Source organism: Aptenodytes patagonicus, chromosome W (genome assembly GCF_965638725.1).
Source record: "Aptenodytes patagonicus chromosome W, bAptPat1.pri.cur, whole genome shotgun sequence".
Lineage (NCBI taxonomy): Eukaryota > Metazoa > Chordata > Aves > Sphenisciformes > Spheniscidae > Aptenodytes > Aptenodytes patagonicus.
In genome coordinates this window covers 14,348,025-14,373,421 of record NC_134981.1, presented here as the reverse complement: position 1 = coordinate 14,373,421, position 25,397 = coordinate 14,348,025, and the positions used below count along the sequence as shown (strand labels likewise).

At 41.7% G+C, this 25,397-nt stretch overlaps 1 protein-coding gene across 1 annotated transcript in view; it reads right to left on the bottom strand.

Moving 5' to 3' along the window:
- Positions 1 to 25,397, bottom strand: part of LOC143171856 (adenomatous polyposis coli protein-like) — a 169,158-nt gene that overhangs the window by 65,808 nt on the left and 77,953 nt on the right. The window contains exons 4-6 of the mRNA XM_076360955.1: positions 24,720 to 24,921; positions 17,219 to 17,327; positions 13,190 to 13,303 (exon numbers count right to left, since the gene is read on the bottom strand). Of these exons, the coding sequence (XP_076217070.1) occupies positions 13,190 to 13,303; positions 17,219 to 17,327; positions 24,720 to 24,921 (425 nt within the window). The remainder of the gene's footprint in view (positions 1 to 13,189; positions 13,304 to 17,218; positions 17,328 to 24,719; positions 24,922 to 25,397) is intronic.

Sequence of the window (25,397 nt, the reverse complement as noted above, 5' to 3'; positions counted from 1 at the left end):
AGCCCGATTGTCGCACGAGTTTTTCCATCAATCTGCCCGAATGCTGCGTCGACAATTTGGGTTGACTTGGGACACGGCACGAAGTATCGCACAAATGTGTCCTGACTGTCAGCAATTAGTTCCCATACCCCAAACAGGGGTAAATCCCCGAGGAGAAAAGGCCCTACAGATTTGGCAAGCCGATGTTACTCATATCGGAGAATTTGGCAAACAAAAATATGTGCATGTTTCCATCGATACGTTCTCCGGAGCTCTATGGGCGACCGCAGAGACCGGAGAAAAAAGCAAAGATATTTTACGGCACTGGAAAGGGGCCTTTGCTGCTCTAGGGGTTCCATACCAGATCAAAACAGATAATGGGCCCGGGTACATAAGCGCAAAAACGCAGGCCTTTTTGGCACAATGGGGCATTCGACATATCACTAGTATCCCTTATTCCCCTCAGAGCCAGGGTATCGTTGAGCGGGCTCATCTCACTCTCAAGCAGCTACTACAAAAACAAAAAGGGGGAATGCTAGGGGAATCACCGCAAGCCCGCCTCCATAAAGCAGTATATGTGTTAAATCATCTTACAATAAGGGAAGACAGGACAGCAGTTGGCAGCCCTAACACGGTAATAGCGAGACACTTTACATCTTGTAACTCGGCTTCTCCAGTAGGAGAAAGGGCTCGGGTGTGGGTCAAGCCATTGGAAAATAGCCAATGGGAAGGCCCTTATGATCTTATAACATGGGGGAGAGGATATGCTTGTGTTTCCACAGATCGTGGACCCCGGTGGATACCTGCCCGCTGCGTTCGACCGTATCTGGACAAGGAGCCCAAGGAGCCCACAGATGCATCAATGGTTTGAAGTAGATTACTGGGACTTACACAAAGTATCTCATTCGATATTTGGGGAACCACCTAGTGGGCCAGGCCGTGCCGGGGTATATAGGGGACCAAGTGGGTTGCCATTAGCCGTGGACTGGGAACACCAGGCGGCAGAGAACAGTCAACTGGATAATCGAGAGGTGACAGGAATTCCCTGCCTCCAGTGTCCCGGATCAACACACCACGCATGGACTTTGTGCAAATGCGATAATTGCGAAAGAAACTGGTATTGTCACTCTCAGTTCCGGGCGGGAAGGTGCACAAGGTGTAAAGGGCATACCACCGGGAGCGCCGAACCACAGATTCTACAGCTAGTGTGTGGGAGATCACATTGTGTCCCCCAGCTGTGGACTGTGTGGGAAACGGACTGGGAAAGTACCAAACGACAGCGTGACAAACAACTTGGGTGGAAACGGAACAAAAAGAGAACGTAAACCATGACGCCAGTATGGGGGGGTGTCTTGTGGCTAGTATCACTGTGTGCGGTTGCTGCGTTATGGGCACCCTCACAGCCGAAGGAAAATATTTGGGTGACTCTGGCCAATCAGACAGGACAAGATTCCATCTGCCTGTCGGTATCTTCCCCCAGCAACCCCTTCTCCACCTGCCTAGTGGGGCTTCCTTTAGATAATTGGGACTTGGGCCTGATTAGTCCTTTCAAGGAGGCCTGCGGGGGGGGACGACACGCCACTGACAATTGGGATGGATGCCTACCACATCTTAATCACTTGCCAATAGAACCTCAGGAACTCAAGCTATTAGGGTCCATAAAAATGGATTGGTGTTTGTATTTCAATTATTCAGGGGCCAATGTTTCCCGAGCCTGGTCAGTTAACGCTACCCTGGGAATCTATAAAAATGAATCACTGTGTTGTAACCACACAAGTAGCAATATATCTAAATCATCCAATGCACCTATAGGATTACCCAGGGGGGTCTTTTTAATATGTGGAGACCGGGCCTGGCCTGGCATTCCCTCTCATATTAAAGGTGGGCCGTGTTCGTTGGGAAGATTAACTCTACTAATGCCAAACACATCTATGATCCTAGACCACAGAAGGAGCACCCCTAAGACGCGCAGTAAGCGCGGAGCACATGCCTACACTTCACAATGTGATGATGCTGTCGACCTATGGAACTGGAACACTATAGCTGCGGTTGCAATCTTGGCTCCAGGTGTCGCAGCAGCAAAGAGTTTGGTCACATTAAATAAATTAGGATGTTGGCTAGCGAAACAATCAAATGCAACCTCTGAAGCACTAACAGGATTACTAATGGATGTAGATTCTATACGACATGCTACTTTGCAAAATAGAGCAGCGATATATTTTTTGCTTTTAGCGCAAGGCCATGGGTGTGAAGAGTTGGAGGGAATGCATTGTATGAACCTATCTGATCATTCGGAATCAATTCACCGCAGCATTCAGATGTTGAAGGAAGGAGTACAGAAGCTAAGAGTGGAAGACCCCTGGGATTGGCTGGATAAATTATTCGGGAAATGGGGTCTAAGCGGCTGGTTAAAAGGACTAGCCAAGCTAGGAGGGCTATGCTTAGTAATGTTCCTTTGCATCCTGGTTTGTGTGCCGTGTTTATTACAAGGTATGCGAAAAATGATTGAAAGATCGGTTTCAGCAGTGTTTCTAGTAAAACAAAAAGGGGGAGATTTGGGGATGGGAATCTCACTAACAGACATTCCTGAGTTTGATTTTAATGAGCAAACACTGTACCACCTGGCATGACAAGGCACTTAAGCAGAAAACAACGGAGAAAGGAATGTGCAGCTGGAAGGAGAAAAACAAGATAAAGACCATGAAGGCATTTCGCATGATCAGGAAGAACGGGCCAATCTGCTAGAGCATAGATGCGCGTGAACACAAGGCTATAACCTATCTGCAAGCTGCAGGTAGCGCGTGTACACTTCTGCTTGCTATAAAAGATGCTAACAAAGAGCAATAAAGGTCTTTGGTTGCCGTGTCTGCCGGAGTCCGTGCCGCTTTTCACCCCCACACTTGTTCTTGTTAAGTTTCATGCTACTGATTATGGCCCAATGCTCCAATCTATCTAATCCCTCTGCAAGGCCTCTTGTCCCTCGAGAGACTCGATAGCACCTCCCAGTTTAGTATCATCAGCAAAGCTGCTAATGGTGCGTTCAACTCCTGCCTCCAGATCATTGATAAAAATATTGAACAGAACTGGCCCTAGAATTGAGCCCTGAGGAGCAAATAGCAAGTCTAGGAGAGCATCTTTCCTAGTTGGCTCACTGAGTACTTGTGACAAGAAGTTATCTCATCTCCTACAAACTTCAGGAATTTCCCAGACCTGCTCGTCTCAGCAGTATGATATTCCCAGTTGATGTTTGGGAAGTTGAAGTCTCCCAATCCAGAGATTTCTCCTAATTGCCTATAGAATAACTCATCAGTGCTATCATCCTGGCTGGGCGATTGAAAGTAGACACCCACTACACCATCTCCCTTGTTTTCCATTCCCCTCTCGACCACATCGTCCCTAACTGTAAGGGCTGCACAGTCAAACCTCTCCCTTACATATAGTGCAACACCTCCACCTCGCCTGCCCTGCCTATCCCTCTTGAACAGCCTGTATCCCTCCATCCCAGCACTCCAGTCATGGGACTCATTCCACCAAGTCTCAATAATACCAATGATATCGTAGCTCTGGGAACTAACCAATGCTTCCAGTTCATCCTGTTTCTTTCTCATACTGCGTGTGTTGGTATACAAGCATTTCAGATATGCTCCTGAGCCTTCCGTGCTCCCAAGAGCAGCGTTAATGATCCCATCAGCATTGCCACCCTCAGGCGATGCCATGCCAACCCTAGCAGAAGCCACTTGGCTGGTTAAGACTAGAAGATCTGCTCACCAACCTGGGCCCACCCAAACAAAACCCCTGCATACTATGGAAAGAGATAAGGTAGTGTGCGTAGGGAACTGGTTTGGAAAGACAGTATGGGTTATTCCTTCCTTGGGAAAAAGCAAACCCATTCATAGGGTAGCTTTCAAACAAGGACCTGGGTGTACTTGGTGGGTAATACATCAAGATGGGGAAATCTGGTGTATACTGTCCTGGTTTCGGCTGGGATAGAGTTCATTTTCTTCCTAGTAGCTGGTATAGGGCTGTGTTTTGGATTTAGGATGAGAATAATGTTGATAACACACTGATGTTTTAGTTGTTGCTAAGTAGTGCTTACACTAGTCAAGGACTTTTCAGCTTCTCATGCCCTGCCAGTGAGAAGCTGGGAGGGGGCACAGCCAGGACAGCTGACCCAAACTGGCCAAAGGGATATTCCATACCATATGACGTCATGCTCAGTACATTAACTAGGGAAAAACTGGCTGCAGGGCAGCTGCTCAGGGACTGGCTGGGCATCGTTTGGCGGGTGGTGAGCAATTGCATTGTGCATCACTTGCTTTGTATATTTTTACTATTATTATTATTACCATATTACTTTATTTTACTTCAATTATTAAACTGTTCTTCTCTCATCCCATGAGTTTTCTCACTTGTGCTCTTCCGATTCTCTCCCCCATCCCACCGGGCGCGGGGGAGAGTGAGCAAGCGGCTGTGTGGTGCTCAGTTGCCAGCTGGGGTTAAACCACGACAGTCCTTTTTGGTGCCCAACGTGGGGCTCAAAGGGTTTGAGAAAATAACAGATTAACCAGAGTGTGTTAAGGAATTCATATCTGTTAACAGTTGCGGGTCACAATATTGATTCATCTGTTCTCGATATTAGTTTATCTGATGTGCACCATGCTCTTTTTTTTGCTGTACACGTTAAAGATTAGTGTTGGGTTTTGCAGTTTGCTGTGCGCTGCAGTGATTAGTGATGTTTTGCCTGGGAGATTTGTTATTAAAACACTGGCCTTGAGCTTAATCTGGTATTTGAGCTTTGTACTGAAGCCATTATTGTACTTTGGAAACCACCTTGTGGAGACAATTATCATTATAGTTCTTCCTCTGAGAGGTTTTTTATGGAGGAAATACAGAATGGCAGTGTCACTACCTTCTTCTATGATGTTTCCTCCTTCATTACAGTAACTTGTCAGTATCTGGAACATCCTTGGGTAGTTAAGATACTTCTATTGGTATTTCTTGGGAATACTGTTTTGGTTTTGTCTAAGGTTAATAAGCAATTTAAGAATATCATCCAGAGATCTGCCCCGAGGCTGGATGGTTATGAGTGGCAGGGGGTGTGGGATAGCATGGGCAAGTACCTAGGACAGTGGGCACCCCCAGTGTTTTGGAACGTCTCCCCTGAGCAAGTGCAGAATCCTGAAAAACTAGTAGAATATTTGGACAAAGTATGCTGTCACCCTGGCACCTCCACAGAGATGCAGATCATTGCAACATGCTGGGGCCTGGCCCATGCCTACCGAGCCCTGTTCAACACCATTCAGTACCCTCAAGGGAAAAAGAAGGTCTCTAGATCTTACGACAAAACAACAGGCACTGTGGTTGCTCCAACCCCTGCAACAGGCACTGCAGCTACTCAAACCCCAGCAACAGGTACTGTAGCTACTCCAAACCTGGCAACAGGCACTGCGGTTACTTCAACCCCAGCGACAGGCGTTGCGGCTACTCCAAACCCAGCAGCAGGCACTGCAGCTACTCAAACCACAGTGACAGGCACTGCAGCTGAACCAGAGAACCAACCCATGCCAGTATCAGTCGCCCCTATACACAAGAAGAAATGCTGGAAAAGAAAGTCAGCTCGTTTAGTAAGGGATGATGAAAAAGCAGGGCCATCACGAGAATATGAGGAGGAAGAGGCAGAACTCATAAACAAGACGGAAAGCACCTGATCCCTATCCCTGGGTGAGCTGCGAGATATACGAAAAAGATTTCAGCCGCCGTCCAGGCGAGCACATTGTCACCTGGCTGCTCCGATGCTGGGATAACGGGGCCAGAAGCCTGGAATTAGAGGGTAGGGAAGCCAAGCAGCTGGGATCCCTTTCCAGGGAAGGGGGCATTGACAAAGCAATTGGAAAAGGGGCACAAGCCCTCAGCCTTTGGAGGCGACTCTTGGCAAGCGTGAAGGAAAGGTATCCATTCAAGGAAGATGTCATATGTCACCCAGGCAAGTGGACCACCATGGAGATAGGTATCCAGTACCTGAGAGAATTAGCCGCGCTGGAGGTGATTTATGATGACCTGAACAATGAGCAGTTATCCAAAGATCCAGATGAAGTCAGGTGCACACGACCCATGTGGCGGAAGTTTATACGGAGCGCACCATCATCATATGCCAACTCATTGGCAGTAATGACTTGGAAAGACAGAGAGGGACAAATGGTGGATGAATTGGCTGGCCAACTCCGGCAATATGAAGAAAGTCTCTCTTCCTCCCTACGGGCCTGCATCTCGGCTGTGGAGAAACTGCCGGACATGTTAGCCGAGCAACTGTCCCGGGAGTTCCAGCAATTCAAAGAGGCTATGTCCTACTCCCCACCTGTACAGACCAGTAGCTCAGCCATTGGGAGTAAGCGTCCCTCTCCTCAAGTGAGAGGATATAAAGGGTACACACCATGGGCCACCCTGTGGTTTTACCTACATGACCACAGAGAGGACATGAGGAAGTGGGATGGAAAATCTACCTTGGCCCTAGAGGCACGGATACGTGAGTTGCAAACAATCACAAAAGGGGGTTCTTCCAGGAAAATTGCTGCTCCAGTTTCCAGTGAGCAGTTCCCCAGACAGAATAGAAGGGGCTGATCTTACTTCTGATCTCAATAAAGGGACTTTTGATTTGCATTTAGAAGAAGTGAGTAACGGATACTATGACTAGGACTAGAGGGGCCCTGCCTCCAGCCAGGGGGAGGAAAGGGACAACCGGGTTTACTGGACTGTGTGGATTCGGTGGCCTGGCCCATCAGACCCACAGGAGTATAAGGCTCTAGTGGACACTGGTGCACAGTGTACCTTAATGCCATCAAGCTACAAAGGGGCAGAACCCATCTGTATTTCTGGGGTGACGGGGGGATCCTAACAGCTAACTGTATTGGAGGCTGAAGTGAGCCTAACTGGGAATGAGTGGCAGAAGCACCCCGTTGTGACTGGCCCAGAGGCTCCGTGCATCCTTGGCATAGACTACCTCGGGAGAGGGTATTTCAAGGACCCAAAAGGGTACCAGTGGGCTTTTGGTATAGCTGCCTTGGAGACAGAGGAAATTAAACAGCTGTCTACTTTGCTCCTGTCTTGTGGGGTTGCTGAAGGTCAAAGAACAACAGGTGCCGATCGCCACCACAACAGTGCACCGGCGGCAATATCACACCAACCGAGATTCCCTGATTCCCTTCCATAAACTGATTCTTCAACTGGAGAGCCAAGGAGTGATCAGCAAGACTCGCTCACCCTTTAACAGTCCCATATGGCCAGTGCGAAACTCTAATGGAGAGTGGAGACTAACAGTAGACTATCGCGGCCTAAATGAAGTCACGCCACCGCTGAGTGCTGCCGTGCCAGACATGCTAGAACTTCAATACGAATTGGAGTCAAAGGCAGCCAAGTGGTATGCCACAATTGATATCGCTAATGCGTTTTTCTCAATCCCTTTGGTGGCAGAGTGCAGGCCACAGTTTGCTTTCACTTGGAGGGGCATCCAGTACACCTGGAACCGACTGCCCCAGGGGTGGAAACACAGCCCCACCATTTGCCATGGACTGATCCAGACTGCACGGGAACAGGGTAAAGCTCCAGAACACCTGCAATGCATTGATGACATCATCGTATGGGGCAACACAGCAGGAGAAGTTTTTGAGAAAGGGAAGGAAATAGTCCAAACCCTTCTGGAGGCCGGTTTTGCCATAAAACAAAGTAAGGTCAAGGGACCTGCACAGGAGATCCAGTTTTTAGGAATAAAATGGCAAGATGGACGTCGTCAGATCCCAATGGATGTGATCAACAAAATAACAGCCATGTCTCCACCAACTAGCAAAAAGGAAACACAAGCTTTCTTAGGCATTGTGGGTTTTTGGAGAATGCATATTCCAAATTACAGTCTGATTGTAAGCCCTCTCTACCAAGTGACCCGGAAGAAGAATGAGGCCTTGAGCAACGACAAGCTTTTGAACAAATTAAAGAGGAGATAGTTCATGCAGTAGCCCTGGGGCCAGTCCAGGCAGGGCAAGATGTAAAAAATGTGCTCTACACCGCAGCCGGGGAGAATGGCCCTACCTGGAGCCTCTGGCAGTAAGCACTAGGGGAGACTCGAGGTAGACCCCTAGGGGTTTTGGAGTCGGGGATACAGAGGATCCGAGGCCTGCTATACTCCAACTGAAAAAGAGATATTGGCAGCATATGAAGGGGTTCGAGCTGCTTCGGAAGTCATTGGTACTGAAGCACAGCTCCTCCTGGCTCTCCTGGTCCTGTCCAGTCAAAATTTTACGTACTGTAGAAGGGGCTAAAGTCCCTGTAGGGCACATAAAAAATATGCTGGGGAAGACAGTCTGGGTTATTCCTGCCTCGGGCAAAGGCAAACCCATCCATGGGATTGCTTTTGCTCGAGGACCTGGGTGCACTTGGTGGGTGATGCGGAAGGATGGGGAAGTCCGATGTGTACCTCAAGGGGATTTGATTTTGGGTGAGAATAGCCAATGAATTAAATTGTATGATGTTAATTGCTATATAACATTGTATATCATCACTTCTATGGTGGCTATATGCCATATCAATGGTATCACAGTAAGAATCACCCAGATTAATGAAGAATGAACTTTGATGAAACCGAGCAAAGCACAGTGATAATGGAACCAGAACTGGCTTCAGCATGCAACAGTCCAACACCACACACCATCTCTCCTGCCCTGAAGGACTGTCATGACAGATGGAGCCCAAAGTCATGGAGTAAATGAACTCAATGAACATTTTAGAGGGATGGCCCATAGACTAAGGGAATGATAGCTGTGTGTATATATATCAAAAGACAGGAAAAGGGGTGGTGATTAATGGGAATGTATTGGAAAGTGTGGGACCTGGGCATGACATAGATGGTATCGAATAAGGGGTGGATACTGTCCTGGGTTCGGCTGGGATAGAGTTAATTTTCTTCCTAGTAGCTGGTATAGTGCTGTGTTTTGGATTTAGGATGAGAATAATGTTGATAACACACTGATGTTTTAGTTGTTGCTAAGTAGTGCTTACACTAGTCAAGGACTTTTCAGCTTCTCATACTTCCCTGCCAGTGAGGATGCTGGGAGGGGGGCACAGCCAGGACAGCTGACCCAAACTGGCCAAAGGGATATTCCATACCATGTGACATCATGCTCAGTATATTAACTACGGAAAAGCTGGCCGCGGGGCAGCTGCTCAGGGACTGGCTGGGCGTCAGTCGGCAGGTGGTGAGCAATTGCATCGTGCATCACTTGCTTTCTGTATTCTATTATTATTATTATTATTTTACTTTATTTTATTTCAATTATTAAACTGTTCTTATCTCAACCCACATGTTTTCTCACTTTTACTCTTCCGATTCTCTCCCCCATCCCACCGGGGGCAGGGAGTGAGCGAACGGCTGTGTGGTACTCAGTTGCTGGCTGGGGTTAAACCACGACAGTACCTTCAAGGAGATTTAACCTTGGGGGAAATAAGCCATGATGTGAGTGGCATGATATGCCATTGCTGTACAATGCTCCAGCAGGAGCCATCCCAAGCAATGGAGAATGATCCTCATCAGGAACTGGGCAAGTGCAGCAGTAATCCAACCTGAACTGTACCAAGTCTGGCTGGGATGGAGTTACTTTTTTTCCTAGCAGCCCATATGGTGCTGTGTTTTTGATTTGTGACCAAAACAGTGTTGATAACATATCAGTGTTTTAGCTATTTCTGAACAGTGCTTGCGCAGCATCAAGGCCGCCTCTTTTTCACTCTACCCCTCCTCAGCGAGTAAGTTGGGGGGTGGGCAAGAGATTGAGAAGGGACACAGCCAGGACAGCTGACCCTAATGACCAAAGGGATATTCCATGCCGTATAACATCATGCTCAGCAATAAAACTCGGGGGTGGATGGGGGGTAGTCTTTCCACAGTAGCTGTTGCTGGGAGACTGGCTGGGCATCAGTCTGCTTGTGGGAGGTGGTGAGTGATTGCCTTTGCATCATTTGCTTTTTTTCCCCTTTTTTCCCCCTTCACTTAAACTGTCTTTATCTTGACCCACAAGTTTTTCTCGCTTCTGCCCTTCCAATTCTCTTCTCCATCCCGCTGTGCGGGGCGAGTCAGCAAGCGGCTGGTGAGTGCTTAGTTGCTGGCCAGTGTCAACCCACACCACAATGCAAGTTTTCTGAAACCTATAGTGGTCTGCTGTTTTAGCCAATTTTTAAAGTTCTTGGAATAAATTCCTACAAGAATGATCATTTTTTTGGAGAGATTTTAAGAAACTCTAAACCTAATGAGATAATTTTTGTTCTGGCATGAAGGAAAAATACATTCTATGTGAACATGATTTCAAGTCTTGGAATTAGAATTTATTTTTTATTTTTTAAGATTTTACTGTACTGGGTCTGGCTGGGATGGAGTTAACTTTCTTCATAGCAGCCCCTATAGTGCTGTGCTTTGTATTTGTGGCTAAAGCAGTGTTGATAACACACCAATGTTTTGGCTACTACTGAACAGTGCTTGCACAGCATCAAGGCTTTCTCTCTCTTCCCTCTCCCAACAGCGAGTAGGCTGAGGGTGGACAAGAGACTGGGAGGGAACAGCCAGGACAGCTGACTCCAACTGACCAAAGGGATATTCCATACCATGAGATGTTGTGCTCAGCAATAAAAATTCAGGGAAAGGAGGAAAAAGGGAGACATTCATGCTTATGGCATTTGTCTTCCCAAGCAACCATTACATGTGCTAAGGCCCTGCTTTTCAGGAAGTGGCTGGACATCTGCCTACTGATGGGAAGTAGTGAATGAATTCTTCTTTTTGCTTTGCTTGCACATGCAGCTTTTGCTTTCCCTATTAAACTGTCGTTATTTTGATCTTTTCAACTTCCTTCTATTTTGTTCCCATCCTGTGGGAGAGGGGAGTGAATGAGAGGCTGGGGGGGCGTTTGGCTGCTAACTGAGGTCAACTCACCACATTTACAGAAATGAAATTTTACTTCTGCTTATAAGTATTGGACTACAATATTTGAATAGTCAAAATGTGATTAACTACGTCTTTTTCTTTTTTCAAATAAGAACTACCATGTGAAGTTTAAATGGATAAGCTAAAATAAATTGCTAACACTACTAATGCATCTTTTTTAATAACTGTTGGGCATGTGGTTGTATACAAACTTCATAAAGGATAATGCATAACTAATTAGTTGCTGTGAGCTAACTAATGTACACAGTGTTTCAGAAGAAGGAGGTTAAAGGAAGCAAGTCCCAATGATGACAAATGAGAAAGGGAGAAGGCTATTATTTTACTATTAATTTAAGGTCCGGGAGAAAGGGCAGCTAGTACATGAATATCTTGGCCAGCGGCAGGTTATCAGCTCTCTCACAGAATAAGTATTTGGGGACTATTAATACAGAGTTGTCTGAAATGCCAGTCTTTATATAGCTCAACTTTTCTCTTCCTCCAACTTACATTTGGCATTGTATTCTGTATCACGATCATGGAGGAACAAAAATATAGAGCAAAATGAAAGTTGAAAAACTAGCAAGTTCACTATACCTGCCAAATATGAAAAGTTCAGTTTTCACATTTGAACATTACAGTGGAATAATCTGGAATTTGCTTTTAAGTATTTATACAACAATTAACTTGTACACAGCTTTGGCACCTGTACTTAGTATAATAAAACCAATGCAGATTAGTTATTTCCTACTTTATAATCTTTATATAATCCTAATAGACACTAATCTCCATAAGTATATAGGTGTTATACATATGTATAGGGAATAAAATAGTTGTGATAAACCCATGTGCAAACATTAATTCAGAAAACCATAAAAAAATTCAACATCCTCTTGGTAGTGCCCCCCCCCCCCCAATTAAAACAGAATGTGTAGGGAAGTACACATTTAGAGACAACTTAATTACTTTCATAGTGATATAACTATAGTCAAATCTTAGAAATACTTGATTTATTCTCTGAGTGCACTTAAAGTTTGGCCAGCTTGTTAGTAAGAAGATATCTTGCTCAGAAATTCTAGAGTCGATTCAGTATTACTTTCTTTTACAACAGGGCTAACCAGACATACGCAGACAATTCTGAGTCTGTTCTGCCTTCATTTGGAGCTGGCTGCACACAAGTAGCACAGCTGTATTAGTGCAGGGCAGCACCATAGCTGATAAACCTCTATAACACAGCCATATGGCTTCCAGATCAGAGACAGTTATCCAAGCAGCTTAAAACAAGGAAGAGTGAACTTTGGTCTGTCTGAGTACATCAATATAGATCCTTACATGGCCTTAATGTACATACCTCATAGAGTGAACTCTACAATTAGAGGATGCATATTTTGCTAAAATAAGAATTTTCTGAAAAGTTCTACTAAATTACTTGCTTTAGAAAAAGCTGTTTTAAATTTTAATTACAAACATAATTCATTAGAAATATTTCATATGTAGAATTTTGTGTTGAGGTAAATTTGGTGAAGAAAATGAAGCCTAAAGAGACTATTTTTATTAAAAGTTGGCTATTAATAAAAAAACTGGCTATTTAACATCTATGGAAATAGATGGCAATATATAATTTAAATTGTCACTCTACTACTGTGGGGGAATATTTTTTTAAAGCCAGCATGCAATTGATAATTTCATTTACACACAATTACATTCTGAATTATACTTCCAAATGTGTGTAACATGATTTGCATACAGAATTATACATATACTTTATACATAAAGAATTTACAGGTAAGGATGCAAATTACATTTTGCTGATATATCTCATTTTCAAAGATTATTCCTTGATACATGCTTTCTGGTCAAGGAAACTTAACAACAGTAACTGGAATTTACTCTAAACTTAAAAGCACAAACTTCAACAACACGACAAACAAAATAAAGCAGTTGCAATTACACGTTTGTTCAAAGCTAAAATTGAAATGAATTACAACCAAATGATCAAAAATTACTTTCTTTTCAAGACATTGTCTACTACTCCCACCTACTCACAAGCTTTCTTTTAAACAGGCAGATAAAGGTCCTTTTTGCTGAGTAGGTATTTTCTATGTTTCAATTCTTATTTTTGTATTTAAAAGGCTAGATAAATGTTTTAAGGTATTCGCTGGGCTTACACACAGTTTAAAGATATGAACCACCAATAACTTAATGAAAACACAGGAAAACCTTTTCCCATTCCTTCTACTAATGAAAGAAAAACTATACCTGTGCTCGCTTCTCCATGTCCTGACAAGTACCTAGTTGTTCTTCCATTGCAGCTCTGATTTGCCTTGCCTCATACTCTAACTGCCTTCTGGTCATATCTGTTTGCAAGGAGAACTGAAATTGAAGTACAAAGAAGGCATTTTAAATAAGGTTGATATAAACTATGTATTTCTCTGAACAAAAGCAAAACAATTACATTTCCACACCAAACTTCATAAACAAAACATGAAAATAGACCCTTAAAATATTACTACATTGTTAAAAACAAGAACACGTAATATTGGTAAACAAACAGGCTACCTGCAAGTCTTGTCAAATAACTAAAAGCAATATATAAACATTGAGACAATATAATTCATTAACATTTTTTAACTAACCTGTTTTTTAACATAGCTGTTGAATTCATAACCTACAACATTGCTTAAGGAAAGGTACTCCAACCAATATATTTTTCAAGGCATCAGTAAAGCTAGTTTATAATTTTAATGTTTATTTTAAAAAACAGGTCTTTGCAACTAAGGGAAAATACTAAAAATTAGCAAGAAAGTGGGTTTAAGTTCAACTCCCTCAAGCTTTATTTTAAAAGATTATAGAAACATAGAAAAGTCTAGGCTGACAGGGACTTCTGGAGATCACCTGGTCCCACCTTCTGCTGAAAGCAGGGCCTTAGATTAGGTTATTCAGGCCCAAGTCAAGACAAGTTTTGAATATTTCCAGCAAGGCAGATTCCACCATTCCATCATATGTACACAGGTTAGTTATTCAAGCATGTGGAAAATAGTAACAGGTCCAGTAAACATGTTTGCTCAAAAAGTGAATTAGTTGATATCATCTTTTGATACACATGATTATCTTTCACTCTAACTGTTCTTGCTAGATGAATATGAATTTATTTAATTTCTTGTCAGGTCAGTGGTTTCAAATACATAGCTATACGGGAGTGGCAAGTAAAATTAAATGAATGCCATGGAAGATTAGAAGATCCATCATTTAAATATCAGCGAGAACTGTCTTTCTGGAAGAGGACATGAGCTCTTTCAAAAAAGGGAGGTGATGAGCAAATATGGCAGCTGTACTTAATTTTATGAAGACTTTTCTCTAGTCTGCTCTCCAGCAAAAAGATACTAGTAACTAAATAGACCACAAACCAAAAACAATGACTGCATGAATGTATGAAAAGAAAAACTAGAAGGCATAGTCATTCTTCAATAATAGGAACAATTATACACAAGTATAAGACGACTGATAAAATTTTAAATCTTTCAGGAAGAAGTTTTACAAAGCACCTAACTACTTGTGGTGGATTGACCCTGACTAGTCGCCAGGTGCCCACCAAGCTGCTCTATCACTCCTCCTTCTCAACAGGACAGGAGAAGAAAATATGATGAAAAGCTCATGGGTTGAAATAAGGACAGGGAGATTATTTACCAATTACCATCACAGGCAAAACAGACTCAACTTGGGGAAGATCAATTTAATTTATTGCCAATTAATAACAGAGTAGGATAGTGAGAAAATAAGAACAAATCTAAAAACATCTTCCCCCCACCCCTCCCTTCTTCCCAGGCTCAACTTCACTCCTGACTTCTCTACCTCCTCCCCCCGAGCAGCGCAGGGGGACAGGGAATGGGGGTTGCAGTCAGTTCATAGCGCTTTGTCTCTGCTGCTCCTTCCTCCTCACGTTCTTCCCCTGCTCCAGCGTGGGGTCCCACCCACAGGATACAGTCCTTCACGAACTTCTCCAACACGGGTCCTTCCCATGGGCTGCAGTCCTTCAAGAACTGCTCCAGCATGGCTCCTTTCCACGGGGTGCAGTCCTTCAGGAACAGACTGCTCCAGCATGAGTCCCCCATGGACCACAGTTCCTGCCAGAATACCTGCTCCTGCAGGGGGACAATCTGCATCACCATGGTCTTCTCCACAGGCTGCAGGGGAATCTCTGTTCCAGCACCTGGAGCACCTCCTCCCCCTCCTTCTTCACTGACCTTGGTGCCTGCAGAGTTGTTTCTCTCACATATTCTCACTCTCTCTTCCAGCTGCTGTTGCGCAGCATTTTTTGCTCTTTCTTAAATATGTTATCAAAGAGGCACCACCAGCTTTGCTGACTGGTTCAGCTTTGGCCAGCAGCGGGTCCATCTTGGAGCCGGCTGGAACCGGCTCTGTCCAACATGGGGGTGGCTTCTGGTGTCTTCTCACAGAAGTCACCCCTGCAGTGCCCCCCTCCTGAAAACCTTGCCACCTAAACCGAATACACTATTCTATAGTATTCACCGAATACTACTATTTCACCATCAGTCTTAAAACAGTGCTATGTATTACAGGGACATGGCAGACCTTTTGGCGTTACCATAGCACCACATTATTGATGGTCACTGACAGAAGACAGAAATTACCTTTGCTGCTTTGTTCTAGAGGTTCTCCTGGTATGGAAAAAGGAAAAATCAAAGCCAGTATACATTAGTCACTCTGTTCCACCAATAATATGCAGAGATCTTATGAATGCGGAATTCATTACCCTTTTTTTAAGGTAAATGAAAAGGGAAAGGGTCTTAAAAGAAGGTCAGAAGGAAGCCTTCAGCTACAGACATATGAAAAGAAAGGTAAAGCTTGAAGCACAACCCTAGTGCCCAACTGTATTCTGGCAGATGCACAGAAATGAGAAGGTTGTGCATTTCAAAGCATGAGACAAAAACATGAGCTGAACTGAGAGGCAGAAATGTGAAACTTTGAGGAAACTATGATAAAGTTGAAAAGTTTTATTTATTCTTAGAAAATTCAATTATGGCTGATGTATTTTTTCATTATTGCTAGAAGTCAACTCTTCACTGTTTTTTGACAATTATTCAGTTTGCAGATAAACAAGTCACCAACAGCAGGTCTCCCAGAAGACTTCACCAAGGTCAATTCCGAAAGCCAACAAGAGATATAACAGTCTACAAATATGTAAAACACTGCTAAAAAAGAATGGGATCTATCCTGTGGATGGAATAAGTAGTGATGGACATAAATTGCCACAAAAGAGATTTAGCATAGATGTTAAGTAAAACATTCTAATAATACGAAGAGCTAAGTTAATTGATTACCTATGAAGTTGAGGAAACTTCATCTTAAAACCTATGACACATTTAGAGTGAAACAGATACAGCTGACAATGCCTTTGGGAAATGGATGACATTTCCTCAAGGTCCCTTTTCCTTCTTTCTCCCCTTGTCCCTGGTTTTCTGATTAACTTGGCTGTGACTCAATATTAGATTTGCTGAAGCCCAGCTGTTTCACTCCAGTCACTAAAGTGTTTCCATATTCTATTTCTACTTCCAGGAAGCTGACTAGTTCTGACAGTACTGCATAAATACAGCTAAACTGATTCTTGAACAGATATGGCTCTGTAAAGATGGGCAACCAAGTCTTCCCATAACTGTATGTACATAAAGAATGCACTGTAAATATATCCAAGCTGCTGAGGTCTGACAGCAGGAAAACCTGTATTATCTGGGATATCGGAGATCTTCATTATCCCAGAAAACAGCGACTTGACTATAGTTTGGAGATGCCAAGGTAAAAGTTGGCAGGGGCATTAATACCTGCATAGGCTATAGCACCACTTTACTCACTGTTCTGAATTAAGAGCTCCTGTGTAAATGGTCTCTTAGGCTAATATTGCTCTCAAAATTAAAAGAATCCATAAAATAACAGAACTGATAGAAAAAAAAGGCCTTTGGGGGATACAGTTAAAGAAGAAACCTACTGACATATAACTCATTTGTCATAACAACTTTTCAGTGCTCCTCTCTAGCACTGACATTCATACTGATGGGTACAAATTTTAACAGGTAAAATAACATCTGAAAAACAGGGAACCGCAAAGGAAAAAATACATTATTTAGTCTGAATTAACTTTGCATAGTGAACAAAAAAATGCTTTAAATGAAAACAATAGTAGAGAATGTCCCTAAATTCATAAAATATACACAGCATATAAACAGAGATCATAGCACCAGATACATAAATGAGCATGCTGTAGTTACTTACATTTTCAGTAAGGGGGATACTATCAATCCTTTTAGTAAGTTCCTGAAGCTGAGCATAATACCAGTCCTTTTCTTTCTCTTCCTTCTCAAGCTCCACAAGCAGCAGAGATCTATCAAAAACAAAAGCCAGAAATGTCTCACTAGTAAGTCTTCATTATCAAATACAAGTACAGCAATAAGCATTGATACCTATATAAAAGGTGAAATAAGAAATGAGGTTTGATGAAGACGGCACTAACAAGAAGTTGAGAAGATGGGTTCTGTTCCCTGGCCCTAGCTAATCAAACTATCCAACTATGCTGTGCTAAGCAAGTCACTTTAACTTCTTGTATATCAGATCCACATCTGTAAAAGAAAGAATACCTATAGTTCTTTATAAAACCAGTTTGAAATCTATAGCCGAGAGGCATTTTGTGAAATCTAAGCAGTTATTAGTCACGTGCTAACTTGCATCCTGCTTCTTTATGACAATATGCTTTATACAATGCAGCAAACTACAACTGCTATTTAAGAAAAGGCTTGGATATTGCAGAAGAGTATACACCTCAGGATTCCATTACTAAATTCAGTTATCTTTTCTGCCTTTGTAGTGCCTCCTCACTCTGTCATCCATGACAAAACAATGTTAAAGCACACAAAACCATGATTATTAAAAACACTTTCAAAGAGTATTTTTCCACCATATGTTATATACAGGATACATTTACAGCTGCTTAACACATTCTAAATGGTTATCATAAGCATATTGCAGACCTGAGTAGTTATAACTACTCAGATCTGCAATATGCTTATGATACCTATTTAGAATTATAAAGATATCAGAATACCAATATAAGGAACTGAAGACGTTTATATGCAAACTATGAAAAAATATTAAAAGTTTTACATACTATTTTATCAATCCTTTATAAACTACATTTATATAGCTGCAAATTTTATCAATATAGTTACATATTGTTTATTGTTATTACACTTTTTAAAAATACATTTTAAAATTTTACAGCCCAAATCCTGCTAGTAGGGGTATACAGACAAGCCACTTTTTTTTTTCTTTAAATAAAAGTTTGTTTCTTGTAAGTGCTTTCTGCAAGCACTCTTCTTCCTTCTGACATTTTAATATTGCTCATTAACATAAAAGGAAATGCTAAAATCATATTAGTTTACAGCCAATATAAAGATAGAGGTACTTAAAAAATTAAATTAGCATAGCATTCATAAACAAAGCTGGACTGATAATGCTTAAGACTGAACTCAAACACTAACCTAGAGGACAGAAAGCTGCATACAAATTTTCCCAGTATTATTTCCCATCCCTTAACTTCTACATCCTTCTCTCTCTAAACTCAGGTTGTAGTCTTTCTGAGCAAGAGCCATATGAACCTTTGTAAAATGCACAAACAAGTCATGGATAATTACTGTAAATATTTTGTTAAGGAACAAAACCAACATACAACAAAAATAAAAATTCCCCTTGACTACTTTCTTAATGCATCTCAATCATGATTTGGAAAGAAGATAATCAAGCTTTCACATGAAAGAACTTCATGTAGGATAAAGAATTTAAAAATGCATATTTTAAAGTATCTTAGTTCCTGCTTTTAAACTATTTCAAATTAGTTTTAATGACTTAAGGTTAATATTCCATACCCAAAGCAAGTAACCTGAACATTGTTCAAATGGAAAATTAAAATTTCCAGGATCTAGTTTATATTAGTTACTGCTAAACTAATAGCCCTAATTTTTTTCAAGGACACATGGACAGAACTGAGAATAATACTGACAGGATTCGATACATCTTGGAAAGGAAAAAAAAAAAGAATTCTTGTAAAAATTCAGATGTATAAAGAAGTAACTGGCATTGCCTATTCTATTGAATCACATTTTAATGACAGCTACATTACCTATGAAAGAGGTTAAGGAAAACCATAGCGTTATGCTAACAATTCAGTTGTCAAGCTGTTCTTTAGCTGCAAAAGACTGAAAAACTACACACATCTAAGAAAAACTACACAAACCTAAGAGTGATGAATGTTTTTAAACACAAAGAATAACAGAACTTTCGAGATTTGATTTCAACAGCTACGTTGAAACAGAACTGTGGAGTTGTTTTGTTTTGTTTGCTTGTTTTTTAAATAAAGAATGTCAAGACCATAAAGTAATTTACTTGGACAGCTATTATACCAGGTGGGTTTACAATCAAAAATCAGTGAAAAGAAACAAACAACAATTACCCTACTGTTGCAGGCAACTATAGCAGAATTACAGGATAACTGGAATTCCTCAGTCACAAGGATGGGTCCGGGCAGGAATTCCCTAAGTCAAGGGCTGTAACCCTGTTGTTGGGACACATTAGTCAGACCGAATGAAATGCTAATAGATTCTGCTCAGGGAAAGTCTGTGAGAGAGTCCCTCTTTTTGCCTCCCAACTTCCCAAATCTCTAACACATACCCTGGCTGCCTGATTTCTGTACACGCAGGCATTTTGCACAGCGTCACGAAAATTTCACAACTGGCCTGTGCCGACCAAGGAGAGAGGCTAGGACGCAAAGTATAGAATTACAAGAGTAATTCTTTTATTCATGCGCCTGAGGTGTCCCATTCAAATTGGGGCACACCAAATGCAGTTTTTACACAGGGTTCTTATACCTTTCAAGCATTCAGATACAACATGATTTGACCAATCACTACTTAACACACACATACTACTGTTTGGCAAAGCAACTATAATTCTATGGCGTCATCATCCACCTGCTTCTTTCTTGATCTAGATGTCCCCAGAGTCAGTCTTGCTACAGTTACTTATCTCTGATGCCAGATAATGGTAGGGCTTCACAGAGGTGTTAGAGGGGCTAGGATGCTGGCATTATCTCGGTAGTTCAGGGGTATCCTTTATTCTTCAGGGTGCAAGGAGGAGGATGACAGCCCCTAATGAGCTGGGGTCCTTTAGTCATGCTGACTTAACCATGACTATGCAGTATACAATGTAAACTATATATATCTTAAGAAAGTTCATACAATTTCTTACTGTAAAGACTAATTGATACAACAGTTAGGGAATGACATTTTCCTAACAGCAGCTTCCCTTTTCCCCCCCCCTCCATGTGTGTCCATGCACTGGGTCTGTCCAGTTTATGAAATTAAACTTGCAAAAGTATAATTAAATCAATCCTTATAAAAAGTATTTTTATTTGTAAATGCTTTTTCTAATGGTACGAATCAGATTATTCTCATCTGTTGCTGATCATGATTTTGAAGTTAGGAGAGAGTTTAAGGTGGAAGAACTGTTACTGATCAAAGAAAAATTTTGATGGAAATTATTCCATCTTTTTACACCTCAAGATTGTTTATATCAGTACTTTCACAATATCAGAATATTCTGTTCTCTGCCATATACTGTCAAGTTCAGTGAGAATGCAGCAAGGCAAATGAAGTAAGTTTTTTTGAACATTATAATGCTTTTATGAGGAAAAAAGGTTTTCAATTTGAACTCCTTTTCTACAGGATGAGTATTTCGAAAGACTTGTCTAATGTGTGTGGGGGTGGGGGTTTGGTTTTTGTGGGGTTTTGTGATGTTTTTTTGAAGCTCCCAACAATAAGTAAAGCTGAATGAATGCAGGATCACAGAAAAGTGGTTTCTTCTTTTGGAAATCTTTTTTGGATAAATATGTCAATGTTATTCCCAGTAAGAAGGGTAAGAAAATATATGCTACTCTACTTACATTACGTAATTACTATTATAATTAATAATTTCACTTCTATTAGTAGGCCATAAAATGACAAAACCTTGAAAAGGTAACAATTCCTGAAAATTACTCTCAAAGCTACTGATATTTCAAACAGTAGCTTTTGCTCAACACCAGAGGCAAAACATGTACAACTCTCTTTCAACCAAGCAATACATAAAATAGGAAAATGAAACAGAATTGTCTGCATAAAAAAAAATAATTATTGAAACAGCAAATTTTTAGGATATGTTAGCTGTTTCTACAGAAAATACTATTAAAATTTTTTTAGGTACATGCTTCAGTAATTCAATAAAACCAAATACATCTGGAACTAGCCAGAGAGAAAGCAGGGCACATTTAATAGGAATTCTATTCTAAACTGGTAACCTAAACACATATACCCTCTCCCCCCCCCCCCAACACTTTGGAAGTAGAGGGGAGATGAGCAAAAGAGAAATATACAGACAATTTCATCATTTATTCTGGTAACCGAATCCATTTTTTTTCCCTTCAGAAGATCATTTTGGCCAAGCTAAACATGTAGTGAATTTGCCAAATTCACACACAGTTAATAAATGACTTGATCCTCAGCCAAACACTCTTGCCCACAAGCAGCATGTATTGTGCCAATGTATTAGATTCCTGGGTGGAAAAGTTCCTGTTTCAGATCTCTGAAAAACGTTAGTTTTCTTTCCAAATTGTTTAAATATTGAGATTTGCAAATTCCATGAGTTCTTTGAAAGTCTGTTTTAATACAAACAACACAATCTACTAGAAAATAAATATTTGTTAAATATGTTTAGAAACACAGAAACTTACTAAATGTGCCAAACAAATTTAAAAACAAAGCATAAGAAAATAAGTGGTTACTTTTCCTTTCAGAAATTAGTGATTCCAGATGCACTGTCCTGTGTCCCCCACCCTCAAATTCTGATTCTTTTGGCTATTCAGGGTCCATGCTGATGCCCTAAGTGTTCTTACATGTCCCCTCAAACAGCGTAATGAATAGGGCAGTTTTGATTATTAATCATTTCACTAATAATGAAGCCAGATGTTATCTGACCATGTCTCTACAGATCATTTTCTCAGCAGCACAAATCTTGACTCCCTCAATTGTGACAGTAACACTGCTTGTGTAGTGTTTCATAACCAGATCAGTGAACTCATCTCAAATAAAAATACCCCTCTCCCTTTTTTTTTCCCCAGGGTTATTTTAAACAAAGATCAGTTCACTGCTTAAGCTGTCATTATCACTGAGAAAAACATCCAAAAAACTGTCACCTTAGAATCCACAATAGTGGGAAAGGATGACAGATCATAAAAGAGATGTACTAACCACATTGAAGAACTCCAGTTGCTATAAATTAATATTCCTTGTTCTGAGTGACCTGGAGTTCATTTGAACTTTAACTGAAAGCCCCAAGTACACTTAAAGATTTTACTATAATGTGGTAGAATATAGCACTGGAAAGAATACAAACAAGTACGCTGTTTTGTTAAGATGGACATCAAAGACTACTGCAAGGTTCTTACTCTGAATAAGAACCAAGGTGCCCTGTCCCTATGAAATACCATACATGGAGAACTGTTCCATTAATCTTGCTAATAGTCTAGGCACTACAAAGAAAGTCCATTTCAATGGAAAACTGGAAGGGAAGATAGCCATTAGTTCAAATGGCAGACACATTAGATTCTTAAAGACTGGAATGAGCAAGTGGGAAGAGATTCCTAAATTAAGCGAAAATATTCTCATACAACCCTTCATGAACCTAGATTTTATGAGAGGAAGCAAACATGATTAGTGATCCTGACTAGGAAAATGAAAAAATGGAGTGTCTACTAGATCAGGATCAGAACAGACTCATGGGAAATTGCTTCAATTTTATTGATAGGACTGAAAGAAAGGGACCTAGACATAGTACCTTAGAGGAAAGTGTACTCCTTTCAGCTCTTGATTGCAAAAGTTTTACTAAACACCAGGAAAGCCCCTTCAGAGCAGGGGTTTCTAAAGTGCTACCCACCAAGCTTTTGTATTATGGTTCCAGCTGGCTCCAAGACAGACCCCACCACTGGCCAAAGCTGAGCCAATCAGCAATGTTGGTAGCGCCTCTGTGATAACATATTTAAGAAAGGGTAAAAAATGCTGCACTGCAGCTGTGAGAGAGAGGAGTGAGAAAATGTGAGAGAAACAACCCTGCAGACACCAAGGTCAGTGAAGAAGGAGGGGGAGGAGGTGCTCCAGGCACCGGAGCAGAGATTCCCCTGCAGCCCGTGGAGAAGACCATGGTGACGCAGGTTGTCCCCCTGCAGCCCATGGAGGACCCCATGCCAGAGCAGGTGGATACTCCCTGAAGGAAGCTGCAGCCCATGGAGAGCCCACACTGGAGCAGGCTCCTGGCAGGAACTGCAGCCCATGGAGAGGAGCCCATGCAGGAGCAGGTTTTCTGGCAGGACCTGTGACCCTGCGGGGGACACACGCTGGAGCAGTCTGTTCCTGAAGGACTGCACCCCGTGGGAAGGACCCACGTTGGAGCAGTTCATGAAGGACTGTGTCCCGTGGGAGGGACCCCTGCTGGAGGAGGGGAACAGCGTGAGGAAGAAGAAGCAGCAGAGACAAAGTGTTATGATCTGACCACAACCCTCATTCCCCATCACCCTGCGCCACTTGAAGTGGGGGGAAGAGATAGAGAAGTTGGGAGTGAAGCTGAGCCTGGGAAGAAGGGAGGGGTGGGTGGGAAGGTATTTTTAGTTTTGTATTTATTTGTCACTATCCTACTCTGTTATTAATTGGCAGTAAAATAAATTGATTTTCCCCAAGTCGAGTCTGGTTTGCCCGTGATGATAATGGGTGAGTGATCTCCCTGTCCTTATCTTGACCCATGAGCTTTTTCCATCGTATTTTCTTCTCCTGTACTGTTGAGGAGGGGGAGTGAGAGAGCAGCTGGGTGGGCACCTGGCAGCCAGCTAAGTTCAACCCACCACACATCCCATCCATCAAGTAGCTTTCAATGCCCACATCTTTAGAAACCCCTGTCTTGCAGAGAGGCCTCTGAAAACATCTGGGATTTCAGTCAGATTCATTTTAGAATATAAAGCAGCCTTCAATGGAAACAGCTGCATGTCTCTTACTTTGCATTTCCTTCACAATTGATTGATATTGTGGGACAACTTTGCAATATGCCCTAGATGTATGTTCTTCATATTACCTTCCAAGAAAAAAAAAAAATGTCTATGGTTTTGCCAACAGGCAAAACATCATATGGGGATGACATCTTCAAGATGCCTTTGTTTAGCAATCATTTTTGTTAAGAGAAAAGAATCACTAGGTAAACGACTCCTAATATTAAGTAACCAATCAACCACCTATGTTAGCTATAACCATTTGCAAACAAGAGAAAGACTGCACCATCACATTGCTACAGTTTCAGCACTTATCAATAGTGGTGAGGCGATATGGAGGTGTTTGGGATGCTCCACCCCCCACCTCCAAAAAATATTTAAGGTGCTGAAAATCTGCTGATCCAAATAAAATAACCTTCAGCAAACAAACAGTAACAATGAAATACATATATGCAGAAGCTATATTATGTGTTTTAGGATTTCTGATGGTTTTGTGTATTTAAATCTAATGTATATTCCTGGTTTCCTTCCCTGGTAGGATAAGTATACCACTAATCAAAATCATATGCATGATAGCTAAATATTAGATACGTTAGTAAATTTTCATGTTAAAATTAGAAGTCAATGCATACTGAATGAATAAATGAAGAAGTTTACCTCTCTCTTTCTAGCTCTTCTAAATAACCAGTGCTTCCTCTGCTTCCATTCATAAATCTTCTTCTTGGAAATGATCCTATGGGAACAGGACTGCACTCTCCTGAAGGGCTTGACACAGACCCTTCCCAGCTCCCATATGAACGCATGGACACCTTTGGCCTTAACTTCACTCCAGGGAAGTTACTACTTTCCAAGTTCAGTTCTGGGTAATAAAGAGCAAACATTTTCAGAGCTGAAATTGAGCAGCACAAATCTAAAAGATAATTTCTATCTTAATTTCATACTTCATGAACAAATCTATGACTTTTGATGGAAACAGTTAAAACATTTTGCTTTAGGATACACAGAACATAATGTGAACAAAACCAATCTTAATGGTACAGTTAGAGAATACTAATCCTCTAAATGAGATGCCCAAACTACAATCCTGCCAACCAGAACATTATCACGACACCAGTATGCCTGCCTGCCTTAAAAAATGGGCAGCGTGTGGCATAAATATCGTATGAATTGCTCGTGTCCCACTTCCTAATAGCTTCTTTCTCAGGGATCCCACAGATGCTCTGCATCATGTAAATGATAAATGTTTCCACCATAGGGGCCTAAATGTAGACATCCTCTACGTTATTTCTGGTTCTGTGATAGGAATAACAGATGTATGCAGAGAGTCACTGATCT